At 43.7% G+C, this 18,555-nt stretch overlaps 1 protein-coding gene across 1 annotated transcript in view; it reads left to right on the top strand.

Annotated features, from left to right (window-relative positions):
• Usp31 (ubiquitin specific peptidase 31) overlaps positions 1-17,978 on the top strand; it is a 70,990-nt gene extending 53,012 nt beyond the window's left edge. Inside the window, exons 13-16 of the mRNA XM_076840038.2 lie at positions 640-865; positions 6,144-6,302; positions 7,793-7,945; positions 9,943-17,978. Of these exons, the coding sequence (XP_076696153.2) occupies positions 640-865; positions 6,144-6,302; positions 7,793-7,945; positions 9,943-11,510 (2,106 nt within the window). The 3' untranslated portion in view covers positions 11,511-17,978. The remainder of the gene's footprint in view (positions 1-639; positions 866-6,143; positions 6,303-7,792; positions 7,946-9,942) is intronic.
• Positions 17,979-18,555: the final 577 nt, after the last annotated feature.

The following is an 18,555-nucleotide window of genomic DNA, read 5'->3' as shown; positions in this document are numbered from 1 at the left end:
CCCTTTCGCTTGTGAGTGCTTTCCTTCCCTTGGTAGAGTCGAGCTCCTTGGGTCAGGCATATCTAGGCCTGGTTAGTTTTAAAGTTCCTATGGACACAGGACACATGCAGTAAATGTCTGTTCAACTAGTGGTTGGTGTCAAGGGGGTTTTCCATGGGCTTAATGGAAAGTGCAGGTTGACCAGCTGTCCACTAACTGAACATGTCAAACTAAGTCAGCATGAACTTTTATGCACTTGTTGGAGGAGGTGGGGAGGAAAGGGATGCTGCTTATTGACTCTTCTGTGCAAGGTCCTGGGTCTTACCCTTCAAGTGGTTGTCACTGTTGATTTTCATGCCTCTGACAGGTATTAAGGTGAATCTTGTGAAATTATCAATTTTTTGTAAGGAAAAAACCTAAAAACCCTTAGTAGATAAAGAAATGAAGACTCACGGAGGCTCATTTACCCCCAGTGGTTAGGCCACTTTTAGTTGTGTTAAAACTGGTTCTTCCAACTGCTTAAAACTGTTCGTCTGTTGTCCTGTTTTATCCGTGTCTTGGGAACTACTTCAGTGATTAGGGTCCACATTCCATGCTCACCTGATTTGCCATCTACTTGCATTAAAATATCATCAGAACTTGTTTTTCTTCTTGCAACAGGAAGGAGACAGGCGTGTGAAACTTCAGAACATGGTCAAGTTCCCCTTGACTGGCCTGGACATGACTCCTCATGTGGTCAAGAGAAGCCAGAGCAGCTGGAGTTTGCCATCCCATTGGTCCCCGTGGAGGCGGCCCTATGGACTCGGGAGGGACCCTGAGGACTACATCTATGACCTGTATGCTGTGTGCAATCACCATGGCACCATGCAAGGGGGGCACTACACAGGTCTGCAGTGCGAGAGGCCCGCGTGTCTGTGCTCACGGCTCCTTCAGGCGGGTGTTGCTTGTGACAGGGTGACGTGGCTTTAGAACCTCCCTTTCTTTTCCCGTGGGCAGGGTGCCCCTGTGATGGCAGTTTCATACTACAGGTCTCTCCCCAGAACTCTTCCTCTTCCTCCTGAGCTGGAAGGCACAGCAGCTACCAGGCCTGAGTGGCGAGCGTGTGTCCTAGCACCGTCTGCTCTGCTGAGAAACTGCCCTCCATGCCCTGGCTCGCATTCCCCAGTTTAGGTTTTGCTCTTCTTCTGTGGTCCTAGCTTCTCCCTCACTTAGGGTGATTGTGAACTGTTCTTACAGTATCTTCACTTTCTTACCTTTCATTTATAAAAGCAGCCGTGTTCATCATGTGAAATTTAGAGACTAGAAAGAACACCATCATCTGTGGGCTGATCCCTTAAGCAACCCTTGCTAACATTTTAAAAAATTGTGAAATGTGTATAACAAAATTTACTGTGTTAGCTATTTTCAGCATACGGTTGGGTGGCATTAAATACACCCACATTGTTGTACAGCCATCGTCACTGTCCCTCTCCAGGACTTGTTTCATCTTTCCAGCTGAAACTCTTGTCCTGTTATATAGTACTTTCCATTCTCCCCTCCCTGGCCCTGACAGCCCCCATACTCACTTGTCTCTTAAGAATATGACTGTCATAACTACCTCCTGCAAGTGGATTTATACAGTGTTTGTCCTTTTGTGGACTGGTTCGTCTGTGTTGTAGCCTGTATCAAAATTTCCCTCCTTTTTCACATTGATTAGTGTTCTAGTGTGAGCAGGACCCCCTCACACATGACAGCTATGTTTTCCAGGGAGTTGGTGCTGTATTCTACACTGGTGTGTCCGGTTCAGTCGAATGTTTATTAAACACCTCATATTTAGCTTGCAGTGAGCTCTATTACACCAGAAATGAGTAGGTCCCAACCTCTATCTTCCAGGAGTGTCATCAAACAGGGGAAGATGTAGAGACCAAAAAAAATTTAAAAAGAGCCATAACATAGCCAGGCACAGTGGTGCATGCTTGTAATTCCAGTGGTTTCAAGAGGCTAAGGCAGGAGGATTTCAAGTTCAAAGGTAGCCTCAGCCATTTAGTGAGTCCTGAACAACTTAGTGAGATACTGTCTCAAAATAAAAATAAAAAAGGATGTTGCTCAGTGGTTAAGCACCCCTGGGTTCAATCCCTAGTACCCACCTCCAACCCCCTCACTTCCTGCAAAGAAAAGGAGCCATCACATATAGTAGGTTCTGTGGTAAAGGTGTGTTCTGTGGTGAGCAGTGGGCTGAGGTGGGGTGCAGGAGCTGCACGTACCACAGTGGCCCGATACGTTTGTATCATTTAATGATGTCAGAGTTGTCTTTGTGGAACTAGGTTTCCAGGATGTTCAGACGACAGAATTGCCTAATGTGTTTCTTGGAACATATTCCTGTCGTTCAGCAACACATGACTGTATGGTCATCCCCCATTGCTGAGCATCTATATTATTTCTGGCTTTTAACCTTTAATAAGATAGACATCTTTCTGTATATGCACTTTTTCTGAATTTTAATTCTTTGTTTCCTTGAGATTGAGTCTCAGAAGTGGAAGTGCTGGGCTAAAAGCATGCACGAACCATGTGGAGGCCAGGCAGACCATAGGGCTTCTTGTTTGGACATCTGTTCATGTGAAGGTTGAAATGAGGGTGATTTGTTCACTTGGTATAGCTGGATATGGTTTCCAAGACTCAGATTTCTGCATTCTGTATACTCGTTGTATTTCACACATACTTCTCAGGGATTTTATTTCTTCATCAACTCGGTCGTTTATGTTACAGTTGCCTACCTTGATTTTTAAAGGTAGTAGAGATGAAGGCAGGTTGGTCTCTTCCAATTGGTATTTTAAGTCCCCGAGACTCTCCCTAGCAGGTAGCCACAGCCCGCCCTCCCTCCCTCCCGTCAGCATGGTGGAAGCAGGTCCTCTCATGCTCCTTTCTTCAGCCTGCTTTTCCCCCCAGCAGGAGGGTAGGAGGTCAGGAGAATGACTGGATGCAAGAGACTTCTTGTTTTTTGATTTTACTTTTTTGGGAGTACTGGAGCTTGAACCCAGGCTTCGCACATGATGAGCAAGTGCTGTGCTACTGAGCTCCATTCCCAGCCCTGCAGTCTCTTGTTCTTGAAACCTGTTTAGTTCAAGTTCTTTAACTATTTCAATATTGTAGGCAGCAGTTGTTTGTGAGAGGACTGTTCCCAACTTAATGAGATGTTGTCTCATGATGGAGTGGTTTGAATTGCCTTGAAGCACTTGCAGGGAGAAACAGAAGGTAGGGAAGTTCCAGTTAAGCAAAATGTTAGTTAAATGCTTAAATGTATTTTACCTTTGTATTTTGGCTTAAGCCCAATTTAAATTGTGATGTTTTATTTGGTGTCTTGCATGTTTTGGGTTTCTGTTTCATGGGGGCCCCCTCTGTTAAGGTTGTGTTGAGTTGAATTGTTTCTCTTGTGGCATTACTTGTAATATCTGTGTTCTTAGACACTGAGCTGTAGAATCATAGATTCATGAACTCTTAGAACAGAGAGGGACTTAGAGGTGATTTAACTTCACTAATTACCTGATGTAGTCATGTCTTTGCCAACATCCCCAATTGCTGTTCATCCAACTTCAGTTTTGGTAAAGATGCCATCTTCCATTTAGAGCACTGTTTATCAGGAAAATGTCGACTGGCTTGTTAGCATGCTTTCTAGCAAGAAATTATTGGGAAAAATAGGACAGTGATAAATTTTATCACATCGTGTTGCTCTTTACATAGAACAGACTTTGGAAAATGCCTGAAAAATCTAGAGGCAGTATAGTTTAATGAAAGCAGTTCTGGTTGGAAGCTAGACCCATCTTCCCAGCTCTGTGGTCTTAGCTATGCAGCCTACTCTGACTTGGGGACCATGGTGGGACCACGGTAGTGTGCAGGAAGCAGGCCTGTCTTTCTCACAGGACGTATTCCCTGGGAGGTGCTCAGATATTTTTGTTATTTCCCCTTTCCCATGCTTAAGCCACATTGTTGCTCTTCTGGTATACAGAATGTTAGAGTACATCTTAAATACCCCAGCACTGTGGGTTAAAGGCATTCTCTTGTTAAGTTTTCATTTGGAGTGTCTGTTCTGGTGTGTTTTTGGTTTTGCACTGGGTCTAGCTGTAATTACGTGGTTTGTGTATGGCTACCTTGTGCAAGGATCTAGAACAGAGCTTCTCAAATCATCTGCGATAAAGACCTTGTTTTTTCTATTTTAAAATTCCAATCCTTCACAAGCCAGCTCTTTTTGTAAAAATATAGCAAAACATCATGGCAGTATTGGATTGCTATGAAAGTTTTTGACTGCTTCTCCATTTTGGGGACAGCACCAATCTCCTGCCACAATTTGAGTAGCACTGGCCTAGGAGACACCTCAGCAGGTAGGGCTAGGAAGAAAAGCAAGTAGAATTATTTTGTAAATAACATTATTTGCTCGTTAGTGAGTTACTGTGCTGCCTTAGTTTCCATACTGTGATGCAGAGTAGACCAAAATTAGAGCAAAGTTATCTGTCCCCTTCTCTTGGATATCTCCCCACTCCTTACAGTTCTAACTCCCACTTACCACCACCTCACCAGTGGGTGAGTACACATCAGGCCTGACCTGACACCACGCGAGTGCTGTTTTTATAGCTGTTTGCTGCTTGTATCTTCATTTCTCTCCTCTTCTGGGTCTTGATGAGTTCACAGCTGCAGAGGACTTTCTTCCCCACATTTATAAATTCTTCCTCAGCTCTTCATTTGAGGATCTGTTTGGTATAGTAACCCTTCCCTCTCTGGGTCCCTTTCATCTCTTATAGTGCCATACTTAGAAAAGTGTGTGGCCTGTTAAGGGTTTACTCCTGGCGCCTCTCAGGACCTTAGGTGCCCTGTCCTTGGGTATACTAAGTGTGTTTCAGCATCCAGCTAAAGGTTCTAGCACTCATTTATTCTCGCTCCATTAAACGGATATTTTTAGGAAATGTGATAACAACGTGCCTTTTTGGATCAAGCCTATGAGACCCTTTGATATATCTTTTCAGGATTGAGAATTTATTTTATTTTGTTTTTTTTTTGGTGCGGGGGTTGGAACCCAAGCCTTGTGCATGCTATGCATGCACTCTACCTCTGAGCTATAGCCCCGGCACCAAAATCTTTTAAGTTTTTGTTTTTTTCTTGCTGGTACTTGAACGCTCTTTATTTCTACCTGAGCTTGGGATTTGAGCTGGGAGAGGGCCTTGTGCCTTCATGAGCTTGTGTGTTCTCAATTTGCCAGGGACCCTCTGTGGAGAGCTCTTGTGTTGCCCCCTAGGGAGGCAGGGCAGGGCAGGGCCTGAAGCTCAGGCTCAAGTATCATATAAACCTGAACTGAATTGGCTCTGTACTTCAGCAGATGCATGCGGGTGGATGTGCTGGGTAGTCTTTTTAAGCCTCTATAAAATTGGGAGTAATAATAAAACAAATCTGAGGATTAAATGAAATTCTTGGTATACAAATGTTGAGTATTAGATACTGGGTTAGTAGTAGTATTTCTCTTAATATTATTTTATATCTCTTGTAAACATGAAATATTATAATATGCTTATGTCAAGATTTTTTTAAAAATATTTGTTTTAGTTATACATGGACACAATATATTTATTTTGTTTATTTATTTTTATGTGGTACTGAGGATCAAACCCAGGGTCTCATATGTGCGAGGTGAGCGCCCTACCGCTGAGCCACAACCCCAGCTCCTTATGTCAAGATTTTTAACCCTGGAACTATTGACATTTTGGCTAGGTACTTCTGTGGTGGGGTGCTGCCCTGTACATTGTTGATGATTAGCAGCATCCCCAGTTTCTGCCCACCAGGTGCTGGGCACTTCCCCCATCCCTCTTCAGTTGTGACAGTCAAAATGTCTCCATTCTTGGCTAAATGTCTCCTGTAGGGCAAAATTGTTCCTGGTTGAGACCCAGTAGTTTAAATAAATAAGTATATTGTGTTTTCTAAGGTGAAATAGAACTATATCTATTTGAAATAATTTGGAATTTAAACACATTGTTTGAGTGTGATATGGAATTTGGATTTATTAAAAAGTTTCTTTCAGTGTTACTATGTGCAGACTTAAAAAGTTCTTGAATTAGTTGTATAAGCCAAAGTAATGGTTTCTGGATGGAATGGAACAGCTGGCGTTGTCTCCTCTGGTACTGACCATGGTCTTTTTTTGGCAGCATACTGTAAGAACTCTGTGGATGGCCTCTGGTATTGCTTCGATGACAGTGATGTGCAGCAGCTGTCGGAGGACGAGGTGTGCACGCAGACAGCCTATATCCTCTTCTACCAAAGGCGGACAGCCATCCCGTCGTGGTCGGCTAACAGCTCAGTAGCCGGTAAGGCTGACTGTTGTTCTTGGGCAGGTTTTTCTAGAGCAGAAGATTGTAGTTCATGGTCTAGGGGATGTCTTAGAGGCTTCATGACTGTCAGTTTGATTAGATTAATCTTCACATTTCTGTTAGTCTGGAAACCAGCTTGATTGCAATTAAGGAAGTGGGGTGGACTGTGTGGCAGCCATGGACCAGCACAGTCCACGCAGTGGTGGGCAGAGCTGGCTCAGACAGCCTGCGCCTGTGCCTGTGGGATAAATGCACGGGGGAGGGGGTCAGTAGCCTGGCTGCTGCTCTCAGACCTTCTCCTGGGTTACCTTGGAGCATGGCCCACCTGAGCCACATGGTCATCACCCAGCATGGGTGTAATAGTCACAGTCCTCCCTCATTGGATCATTGCTTGCATTAAATTAGGTAATGGATGTGAGAACACTTTGTAAAGGGTTGACGAGTACCAGTAGAAACAGTTCTTTTTTTCAATAAGATTGACTTGTTCTCTTTGGGAAGGGATTGATGACTGTAACAGATGGCTTGGATTTAGCCTGTGGGATCTAGCCTGTTATGTTAATAAGCATAGGAACCAGCACCCACCTACAGGACACATGCAGACACAAGACACATAATCCAAACACGGGCACATGTGCTTCCTGCTGTAAAGTCTGACTTTAAGAGAATGGCAGAGGACGAAACGTGGTTCTGTGTTGACAGGGTAGGGTAAGGAATGGTGACCACTGATTGTCTCTAAGCCTGGGAGAGGTGAGTTCAAAGAGGCTGAAAAGACGCCTTCTTCAAGTGCAATGAGCCCTGCTGAGCCGAAACCCATGCAGTGTGTAGCTGCTCACTTCCTTGACAGGAAGTGGGAACTCAGTTACTCTGAGGCTTCCCTGGGTGCTCTACCAGAGTCAGAGATGCTCAGAAATGACATGCTCTTGTCTGCTGATCCAGTAGTGCTGCTTCATGCAGTCAACCTCAAGAGCACTTTCTGTTGCACTATTGTGTATTGAAGGGCATTTCTGGAACAAATAGGAGATAGGTCTGATGGACCTGAAAGGACGTGTGTGTGGGTTATTAACATGATAACATGGTTAACAATTTCTGTAAGGCAGTGAAGCTAAGACTAGTGCACATTGCTCCCTTTCCTCTGTGAGTCAAATCTTCTTACAGGTGCTCAGAACAGTTGCATACTCTGTAGGTGCTTAATCCATATTTGTAGAATGAGCAGACATGAATTACTGTCTACATCCCGTCTTTTTGCCAACTCTTACGGGTCACATACTGCGTTCTGAAGTGGTCATCCTGTGCTTGCATTTCATTCCTGCCTGTGTGCAGGAGCCGACTTCTGTTCTTCATCTTCACTAATCAGCTCTGGGAGTTCACGGTGTCCTTAGGACATCAGATGTCCCCAGATTGGCTTGCAGCATGTCCGTGAGGGCGTGGGCAGTGCAGGCTGGCCACAGGACCCTGACTGACCTCAGCTCCCACCTCCTTTTCTGCAGGCTCCACAAGTTCTTCCCTGTGCGAGCACTGGGTGAGCCGGCTTCCAGGGAGCAAGCAAGCCAGTGTGACTTCAGCGGCCTCCTCCAGACGCACCTCCTTGGCCTCGCTCTCTGAGTCCGTGGAGATGACCGGGGAAAGGAGTGAAGATGATGGTGGGTGTGAGTTTTGCTGATGGGTTTTCAAAACAGCAACATAAAGACAACAGACACAGTGCCGGGGGCCTCAGGGTTAGGAACAAAGTCCCATGGAGATCGTGGGAGAACTCAAAGTGGGTAGGAGTGGGGCTGCCTAGCTGCAGTTATGATCGTAAGAAGTAACATTGTTTATGGACATGGTCACTGGCTTTTCCTCTATGACCCAAGACTTTATCCACATCATTATTTTCCACTTTTATGGTCTAGTGTGAGACTGAAGCTTTAACTGTATGATAATGTATACATTTTTTTTTTTTTCAAAGTGCTTTTATAATTTTCAGAATGGCTCTAAGGGCTCAGTGAACTTGTGCTTGCTCAGGGCCACCTGGTGAGTCCCAGCCTGGCAATGAGGCCCCTGACAATTTCAGCTCCAGATTTCTTACTCTGAACGTAATCACAATATAAAAACTAGGCAAATCTGATTAAAAATTGAACTCTGAAGCCTTCACTTACCACTTGAGTAATGGCAGGATAGACCTTGGTCCTAACAGGGACCCCAGGTGGTGTGGGAAAGATCAGGCAGCCACTGCACTGAGAGCTGGAAGGAGCAGAGGGTGAGCTCAGCCTCTGTAATGAGGGCGGTGACTCATCCTCCAGCGAGTCTCACTCTGCGGCCAGCATTTCGATCGCCATAATCTGTCTCTAGTGATGATGGATAATTCTGAGAAAATGAAATGAAGCTCAAAGTGCAGGAGGTTGGAAGAAGGTGGCAGACTAGGAGATCTGTGTCAGGGTTTCAGCTCTGCTGAAACTTCACTTCGTCTGGCTTACCGCTGTTTTATTTGTAAAATAAGAATATTGGACTATAATTGCTAAGCTCTTTCTAGCTCCTGACATTTTGTGAAAAGCCAACTAGTGAGCCTTTGTTTGTTTAGGTGGAGGTTATATTCAACATAACTTGTAAACTTAGAATTCACTGTCACTTTAATGATAAGTCTAGATATGGGTTGCCTCGATCTATTTTTAAACAGTGTAGTTGGTGGAGTCAATATCCTCTTAAGCATTATTATCATTTAATGGTTCTGGATAGTGCCCACAGAACAGAGGCTGCCTCTTAGGAATTTATGCAGAGTTTCTTAAATGCCACAGCTACAGTATCAAGTATGTATAAAATTCAATTTAGAATATTTTCTTTAGAAGTTTTAAGACACTACAAACTAACATATTGTTCTAATTATGAGGGTTTTCTTTGGAAGTGTTAGGTCCCTTAGGTTTGGTGCGGATTGTATCCAAGTTTCTAGTTCTTTCCATTGAAATCTCTAGCTCTTCTCCACTTTACTAGTCAACGATTGTAGACTAACTTGAGCCAAGGGGTGAGGAGTTCTGGTTTTAGCTCTGCCTTTAATTATTTGTGTAATCTTGGGCAGGACTTGCCTCTGTGAGCTCCAGATGTGCTTCAGGAGGAGGAGGAAGCTGGATGAGCAGCTTCCATTTCATGAGCATCTGAGGTGCCAGGTCTTCTGCCAGGCACAGAACTTCTGAGATTTTTCTTTAGTCCTTACAGTAGACCAGTGGTCAGCACACAGTATCCTGCAGCCGATAGGCCCTGCGGCCTGCTGCCTTTTTTCTGTAAAGTTTTTTAGACCGCAGCCACGCCATTTTTTTGTTACCTATGTGGTTGCTTTTGTGCTGTGGTGGCAGAGTTGAGCGGTCGTCCATGCAACATAACATACTTCTGGTGGGCCTTTATAGGAAGTGTGCTGACCTGGAGGGAGAGCCAGGAGGAAGGGAGAATGGTTTGCTTACCCCTGAGCTAGAAAGTTCCTCTATTATAGATAAGGGAACTGGGCTTCCGAAGGTTGAAGTCACATGGCTGTGACCTCAGACAGGTGACTCTGAGAGTCATACTTCCGTCATTATGTGTGGCCTGCTTTGGGTCCACCTTTACCATCTTAAGATGCTACAGGAATGGTTTTGTGGGTTTAGCTTAACAGAATTCTCTCTGCCATGTTTAGGTGGCTTTTCAACTCGGCCATTTGTGAGGAGTGTCCAGCGCCAGAGCTTGTCCTCCAGATCATCTGTGACCAGCCCCTTGGCTGTTAATGAAAACTGCATGAGACCTTCTTGGTCCCTGTCTGCGAAGCTGCAGATGCGCTCCAATTCTCCTTCCCGCTTCTCAGGGGACTCTCCAATTCACAGCTCTGCCTCCACCTTAGAGAAGATCGGGGAGGCAGTGGATGACAAGGTCTCCATCTCTTGCTTTGGCAGCTTGAGGAACCTTTCCAGCAGTTTTCAGGAAGTAAGTGATAGTCACAGTCGACGAGAACACAAGGCTGTGGGCCGGGCCCCGCTGGCTGTCATGGAAGGCGTGTTCAGAGACGAGTCAGATACCCGCAAATTGAACTCCAGTGTTGTAGATACACAGAGCAAAAACTTAGCACAAGGGGATCGCTTACCTCCTGTCTCCGATGCATTTGATAACAATAACCAGATTGCTTATGTGGATCAGAGTGATTCTGTGGACAGCTCTCCAGTCAAAGAAGTGAAACCCCCAGGCCACCCAGGCTCGCTCACAAAGAAACCAGAGAGCACAACCAAGAGGTCCCCCAGTTCCAAAGGCACTTCTGAGCCAGATAAAAGCTTGCGGAAGGGGAGAGCAGCCTTGGCAAGCCAAGAATCATCTCTTTCAAGTACATCTCCTTCTTCTCCTGTTCCTGTCAAAGTTTCTCTAAAGCCTTCTCGCTCTCGAAGCAAAGCGGATTCTTCCAGGGCTAGTGGAAGGCATTCATCCCCTGCTCCTGCCCAGCCCAAAAAGGAGTCCTTCCCCAAGTCCCATGATTCCGCACCGTCTCCCTCGCCACAGAAGCAGAAGTCGGCTCCTGCCCTCGCTTACACTTCTTCCTCTGCATCTGCCAAAAAAGCCTCAGGCTCTGCCACCAGGGGCCCCTTCCCTCCTGGGAAGAACAGGACTTCAGAGCGGACCTTGAGTAGGGAGGGCTCCAGACAAAGCCTGGGATCCGACAGAGCCAGCGTCACCTCCATCTCCAAACCCAGCTCCCCTCGGGTGAGCCAGGCCAGAGCCGGGGAGGGCAGAGGTGACGGCAAGCACGTGCGCAGCTCCTCCATGGCCAGCCTGCGCTCCCCCAGCACGAGCGTGCGTTCTGGTCTGAAGAGGGACAGCAAGTCTGAGGATAAGGGGCTGTCCTTCTTCAAGTCAGCCTTGAGACAGAAGGAAACTAGGCGGTCGACGGACCTCGGCAAGACAACCTTGCTGTCTAAAAAGACAGGGGGCAGCTCTATCAAGTCGGACAGTAAGAGTGCCAGGGATGACAAGGCCGAGAAAGGCCACCAGACTCCAGGCCCCCAGCAGCCAAATGCACATGCAGTTGTAAAGGAGCAGCTTGTCTCCAAGGACCCTGCCTCCGCCAAACATTCCCTGCTCTCTGCTCACAAGTCCAAGTCTTCCCAGCTGGATTCCGGACTTCCCTCATCTCCCAGCGGCAAGCAGCCTGCTGAGAAAGCCTCCAAAAAGTTCCCTTCTAGCACGCAGACCTCTGCACGGCCTTCTCAGAAACCTCAGTGACGTTCCGCAGCCTAAGTGTTCTGTCTGTAAAGATGTTTATTTATTTAGCAGCCCTCCTCTCCCACCAAAGCCCTCTATGCTTTTGTTTTGTTATTTTTTGGGTCCTGTGCCTGATTGTGTGTGCGTGTGCGTGTGTGAGTGTGTGTTTGTATGCAAGGAGAAGTCAGTTGTAAATTGTTAAAAGCGTCGCCTTATTCTGCCATTGAACCAAATAACAGCCATAGGCAAAGCATTGATACCAGGCTAACTGGAGTAATTATAGACAATACCCGGACAGTCCCTTTAGCAATTGTATACATTTCTTTCTAGAGAACTCTAATGACTTTCATTGGACACTAGGGTCTTGAAACCTGTGAAGCAGTTAATCTATCATTAGTGTGTGGAAGGGTGAAGTATTTGACTTGGGTTTCATCTGAGCAGGATTTGTCCACACTGTGGATTGTCGAGTGGCACCAGGAGCTCTAAAAACTGTGACAATAACAAATGGAACAAACCGAGATAAAACTGTTGCTTTCTGCACTTGTGCCCCATTTACCAGTCTTTGTAAAGGGCAATATTTTAACACTAATGTTTCTCAGGTATCTATACTCAGCTAGTCCAGGATGGATGTGCATCAGTAAATGGATTAAAGAGGAAGGTGACATGTGGGTGACTGTGTCATTTCTCCTACTGCCACAGAGACGTTACAGAGGTAGAAGCAAAGTCTTAGACTACCTTTATCTCTGCAGAGGTGTGCAGCACCCTTGCCTGTCTTAACTCTTGAGATGTGTTCCAAGAGGTAGCAAATTGGATAGCCAGGATCCAGTCACTGATTAAATTTTTTTCCTTCTACGTTTGCTAGCTAAGTCCATTTGGATTTTGAACTGTAGCAGAGTAGTTAACACCTTTGAAAGATTCCTGGAAAAAAATGCATTCTAAACTGGAGGCATGAATCCTACCATTCTCCTGTGGTATTGCTTTTTCTGTTAGAAGCTGAAGGCTCCATGCTGCCCCCATCTGCATGCTTGTGTCCCCTCATCTCATAGCTTGAAAAGGAAAGAAGTCGCTTCCTGCCAAGAGTCAATGATGGTGTGTGGAAGCAGTGTGTGACACAGTATTACAGATGCACTTTGGATCCCGCTTGTCAGTTTTCGTTCTGACTGCTTTTCAGTAACTCATTTATATCTTCTTTGTGCTGAAGATGTAATCGCATGCCCAGACCTCACAAGCGGGGTCTGGAGTGTGTTCCATCTGGCAGTTTCAGTGCAAACTGCATTTCTTATACAGAAAAAGGAGCACCTCATAGAAATAGCACAGAAAAGCAAATCTATAGTTTTTCAAGCTCTCTGGAGGTCTCCTAGTAATCATTTCCTGCTTCAATTTTAGCTTTTGTTTTATTTGCTTTTTAAATATAAGGAGAATCATAGTCCTGATTCTCCTTGAATAGCATTTGTCACTTTGCCATAAAATATAGAATGCTAAGTTTATGTTGTTATTTTTTATTATTATTATTGTTGTTATTATTTTGGTCATAGACTATTCAGGTTCTTCCTGAACTCATGGTGCACAGATTGGTTGATAGCCTTCCTTTTCAGTATTGCTGTGTATGAAGTAACGACAACACATATGCATGCATAGCTGTGAATTCTGCCCTCTTTTTTCTTTCTTTTATTTTTTTCCATGAATACCTCTTGGGAACTGTTTCCAGTAGGTTACTTAACTTTATTTTGCTGCTAATTTGAGCATTAGCTGGTAACTTGCAAGGAGCCATTATGTGGAGGGTAGCTGGAATTTTCGACCCTTGCAGTGGTGAAGACTTGCTTGTTCCACTCGTGAAGGTTCCCGTAGTGCTCCACGTAACTCATTCAGCATGAGCCGTCACCCTGGCACCGAGCCCTGTACTAGACACTTCACTAGGTGTTGTCCTTGTGCTGTGTGGATTCGCTGGTTTCCCGAGCAGCGTTGTCCTGTGCTGTGGCCTGACTGCGGGGCTGGCTGCCTTTGATACCACCTCACCAACAGCCCCGCCCGTGTCAGCCACTGCTCTGGCTTTCCTGTATTGCTTTTATTTCCTGAAAAAGATGCACAAATGTGGGATCATCAATATCAGGAATTGAATGTTTGTCTAATTTGAACCTGTTGTCTTTGTTTAGCAGGTAGATTTCATTTGAAATCTATCAGAAGCTCTAAAGCAGTCTTAGAATTATATTTTGATTAGGTAGAGGGTTTTAATAACACTTTTTTTTCATAGTCAGTTAAGCATTAATAGAAACTAGTTTGATTCTTACAATGGTAAATATTTTTATTCGTGAGTCCTATAGGAATGGATTTTCCATTATGTGTAATGCCTTTAAAAAAAAAAACAAAACCTCTACAAATCTCTTTAATTTTCCATGGGATCTAGAAATAAAATTTCTATAATATAATAAAATCTATAAACTATATGTCTATGGAATTTAGTCCTTGCTTCAGGTTTAATTAAATAGAAAAAATGCCAGGAAGTATTATGGCATTGGCCAGGCATCGTTAAGCTTTCTATTTCCAGGGTTGGTAAACAATGAAAATTTCATTATTCCTAACAACTAGTTACAACTTTAAGCCACAGAAAAGGAAATTTTTCCCCAAAGTTTGAAGGTGCTCTTTCAGGTGGGAGTATTGTTACTTGGTTCAATTTAGTTCTTTGTTAGGGTCAAGGACTTAGTGTTTCTTTCTTTCTTTCTTTTTTTAATTCTCAGTGATATTTGGCACAATGATCATTATGTGTTTTGGGGTTAAAATCATCTGCTAAGGGTGGTGGGTCTGGGTTTCTGGTTGACACCTCGATGGGCCTGATGACAGAAGTCCTTTCCTTGTAGGCACCACGTAGTCACCAACAGTAGGGTTGCATTGGGAATGTTTTCTTATTTAAAAAAATTATTCTTGATTTCTCTTTCTGTAAACATCCAGTCACTGGGCTGTCTCAATCCTTAAGACAGCCCTGTGCCTCACCTTTGTTAACCCCCTAGAGAATATGGAAGCACAAGGAAACTGAGGAGCCCTTCCTGGTAGGCCCTCTCCTGCCTTTTGTATTTTCTCATCCTAAAAGCAGCCAAACTGAAAGTACGTCGTAGTACGCTGGCCCGGTAGCAGTGGAATTGGTTGTTTGTGGTGTGCTGAAATGCTGTAATTGTCTGTGAAGCTGCCTGAGCTCTTTTGTAATCCTTCTTTCCAGCCTTCATTCATTCTGCAAATGTTCACTGAGGGCCTGTTTTGTGTTTAAAGACCTGCTGAAGCTTCAGGAATTTGCTGTAGCCAAAGAGCCCTGCCAGCACAGCTCATGAGGCTGGGAAGGCTGGCAGTGGGCTGGACGGAATGGCAGTCCTCTCGACAAAAAGAACTGTTGGATTCTGGCTCTGGCTAAGGCTCATGGTCCTCTTGAGCATGTTTGTTTTGTCTGGAAACCAAAAGTGCCCTTCATCTCTGCAGACATCCTGCTCTTCGATTTGCTGGTTCAGGCTGAGCTGCCTCTGCTATTGGAGGACTTGAAAATCCAAGTCACTTTGCATTAGAATTTGGTCATCCATTTGTCTTGAGGTGGATATTGGGGTTTTTCTCTGGGTTTGGGGAATTGTCATCCCTCTAAATGAACTATCATGAAAACGTCAGGAACAGTAGTGGCAGCTTAGGGCAAGCGGAGCAAGAACAGTGAACAAAGCTTATTTATTTCAGAGAAACACGTTTTTAGAAGTAGATGGACATCTGATGTTACATTTCATTCTGACAAATTCCTGAACAGCTGAAGTTATTATTTCCTAGGTAAGTTGTTTTGGATACGAAGATAGTGTTTCTGGGTTGAATTTTTGAAATAGTATGCAAATCATAAGCACAGTTTAAAATGTATTCTGAAGGCACATTGAAGCTTATATTATTTGGAATTGAGAAGGGTGAAATTTGTTGACAAACCAGTGCCTGTCGTAAACACAAACACAGACAGACATGGCTGTGAGTGTGCACGCTGTCTTTGTCTTTAATTTCATGAAGGCAACATTATTGTTAAACCTGCCTGCCTTTTTTTTTGGGGGGGGGCAGGGGAGTCCAATGCCTTTATGTAACAGAACGCCCAGTGTCGCCCTGTGTCTCATGCTGTCTTTGGATCAACTCCCCAAATGTTTGTTTTTGCAGCCACATTTTGGGCACGACCACTCATGATTCCCTCAGTAATGGAAAAGGTCTTGCATGCCCTCCATCTAATCCAGAAAGCATGCTCTTACTACCTATGCAAGCAACCAATAAAGAAAAGACTATACTAAATGTTAAGCATTAAAAAAAAAAAACAACTCTTAGATTATGGAGCTCTATTTTTGAATTTGTAATTTTTCAAATGTGGCTTAATCCTCAGTGTAGATGAGCATGAATGTGATCTCTTGGTTTGCTTCGCATCTATTTCTCTTTGCCAATTTTTTTTATTATTGGTGAGGTTGTATGTAAAATAATAAGTATTTTGGAAGCAGGAGTGGAATTGGAGATACTGAACATACACTGGTGTATATACTGTATTTAGCCTGAAGACTTTCCTAAAGTATTTTGTTCTAAAAATAACCTGCCATTTTCTATAGATTTTAATTTTTTATATCTTCTAGGGTTCTATCGTGGTCACAAGGAAAGAATGTGGCTTCAAATAGTGCTAACAATTTTAAAATGCTTTTGTAGAGACTTAGAGCTGTTTTGGAAAGCTGTGGAGCTTCCCACCCACTGGTCCCAGTAAGAATAAGGCTGTGGAATTTATGATAGTGTTGTGCAGTGGATTCTGATCTAGATCCATCTCGTATTCATTTAAAAGCAGTGTTTCCCAGTGTGGAGGAGAAAGGGGTTTATGGCAGACTTGAGAGCCACTTCTGAATGACTCATCTGAGATTGTGATACCCAGTGTTTACTAGAATCATCTACAGAACTTTTAAGCCTGGACTCCTCCCGAGCTTTTGATCTAGGTAGTGTAGGGACCTGTCCCAGGAACCACCATTACAGCTCGAAGGTGTTTCTGATTTGTAGTTGGAATTGAGAACCACTGCGATACACCCTCCGTTTGCCAAGAATTATGGTGATAATCACTGCCATATGACGTCTCAGGAGTGATACCAGTTGCTCAGTTGTGTTAGGGAGGAAAATATCAACCTCCTGTTTGGAATATGAGGCCTTTCTGATTCCAGGCCTGATTCGGGAGGTGGACGGCTTGGCATTTCCCAGCCTGGTGGGAATTGGTGGTCTTGGGGTCTGCATCTTTCTCCAAAGTCTCCCCACCAGATTTCATGGTGGATTAGAAACCAACCCACTGAGGAGAAGGGAAGTTCCTCCAAGTCAGAATATTTGGGAGAATTAAAAAACACACACACACAAAAACAACCTTTCTAGCCTTGGAAGACCTGTCCCTGCTTTTGATAGAACGGTTGCCTTTTTGTAGTAATTGAAATAGCAAACCCCAGGCTGCTGTACTCGGCTCATTCTCTACTGTAGCTCTTACTTACCCAGAATGTAGTTTCAGGAATTCTTTTTAGTTTGAAATGAATGTGAAACATTTTACTTGGAATTTTTTTTTTTTTTTTTGTAACCCTCATTGCAATTTTTTTCGTGTAACTCAAGAAATACTCATCCAAAAACTTGGCAGTATGTTACCTATGGAGGCATATGACATTTAGTTTTAATCTGTGGTGAGCTGAATGCACTACAACATCTTCAAAATAATCTGCTGGACTCGGGTGGTTTCATCCTGTCAAGCATTATGCTGCCTACAAAACGAAAAGAAACGTAATTTACCTGGAATTTTCAACATTTCAAGGAGTAAAGATAACAAGGAAATGTTTCTTAGAAAGGCCTCCTAGAGGAGTGAGCTCTGTGGCAATTGGTAAGACGCAATATGAAATTTCCTAGGTGCTATTCTACACGGTGAGGTTTCATTAAACCAAGGGGAAAGGAAATTACGGTATTACCCAAGTTGAAGTTCTCTTTGAAGGACTTTCAGGTATGCATTTGTGTTCAGATATGGATTTGCCCACCAATTGTGCCTCTCACCACTGGTTAAAACTGAATTCAAGTCTCATTACCAGAGTAGTTTCTTGGTTGAACTTTTCCATATTTACGCTGTAAAATCTGCATGTATATCACTGTACACAAAATGCTTCGGTATTGTTCACGCACCGTCCATAGTTCTGTGTAATTTTCTTTAGTTATACAGAAAAATGTAAGGCAGGATGTCTTTCCTAGAGGCTGGAAGAAAAGTGTATCATACATTTTAAATTATTTTAGGCCAGTGCATGAGATGTGTCACTGACTTCTGTTATTTATTTGTATGTTTTATTATTCAAGGTGTATGCACTTTTAAGAAGCAAAATTTATATTTTTATGTTTAAAACGTTTTATTTCTGAAACAGCAGTTGATTATATAGTATACAGTTGGAATTAAGAGAAAAGTGGAAAATGTAACAAAGTATAATAAATTTATTACGTGATGCCCTCTTCAAGCCACATTCCTCTTTTCTCCCTCTTGCCAACCAGTATCTATTTGGTGTTGACTAATGATATTTGTACTACATCAATCTATACAAAATGCCTCAAAATTGCCATGTTGAATGTCAAAAAGCAAATTACAGGATAAGTACAAAGACCCTCTAAGTAAAAAGTTACGACAAAAGGCGCACATCCATGAGGATATGATCTGCACAGTGATTGTTATTCCCATTTCCTCCCCGATGATCTGAGGTGTTTTGTCCTGGGCCTGGAAGTTGGACGAGAAGGAACTCACCTTCTGACTCTGTTCCAACAGACTTTTCAAAGTTTCCTATTTTTTTCCTCTCCTACCAGATATTTATGATAGGAAGAAATGGCAGCATAAAAGGGACCATCCATTTCTTGGTCCTCTCCTACTCCCATGTGTTTAGAATCTTGGTTTTTTCACTATCCTGCTCTGAGGATGTGTCCTTCCTATCCTTCCAGACAGAACTCCTTGCTGAGGATGTCACATCACTTATGACCACTTGGGGGCGGTAGAGATCACCATTGTCAAATGTATTTAAAAACCCCAGTCTGCAGGTGC

Source organism: Callospermophilus lateralis, chromosome 19, assembly GCF_048772815.1.
Source record: "Callospermophilus lateralis isolate mCalLat2 chromosome 19, mCalLat2.hap1, whole genome shotgun sequence".
Classification (NCBI taxonomy): Eukaryota; Metazoa; Chordata; class Mammalia; order Rodentia; family Sciuridae; genus Callospermophilus; species Callospermophilus lateralis.
The sequence above is the reverse complement of the archived record's forward strand: the minus strand, read 5'-3'. Positions and strand labels throughout refer to the sequence as shown.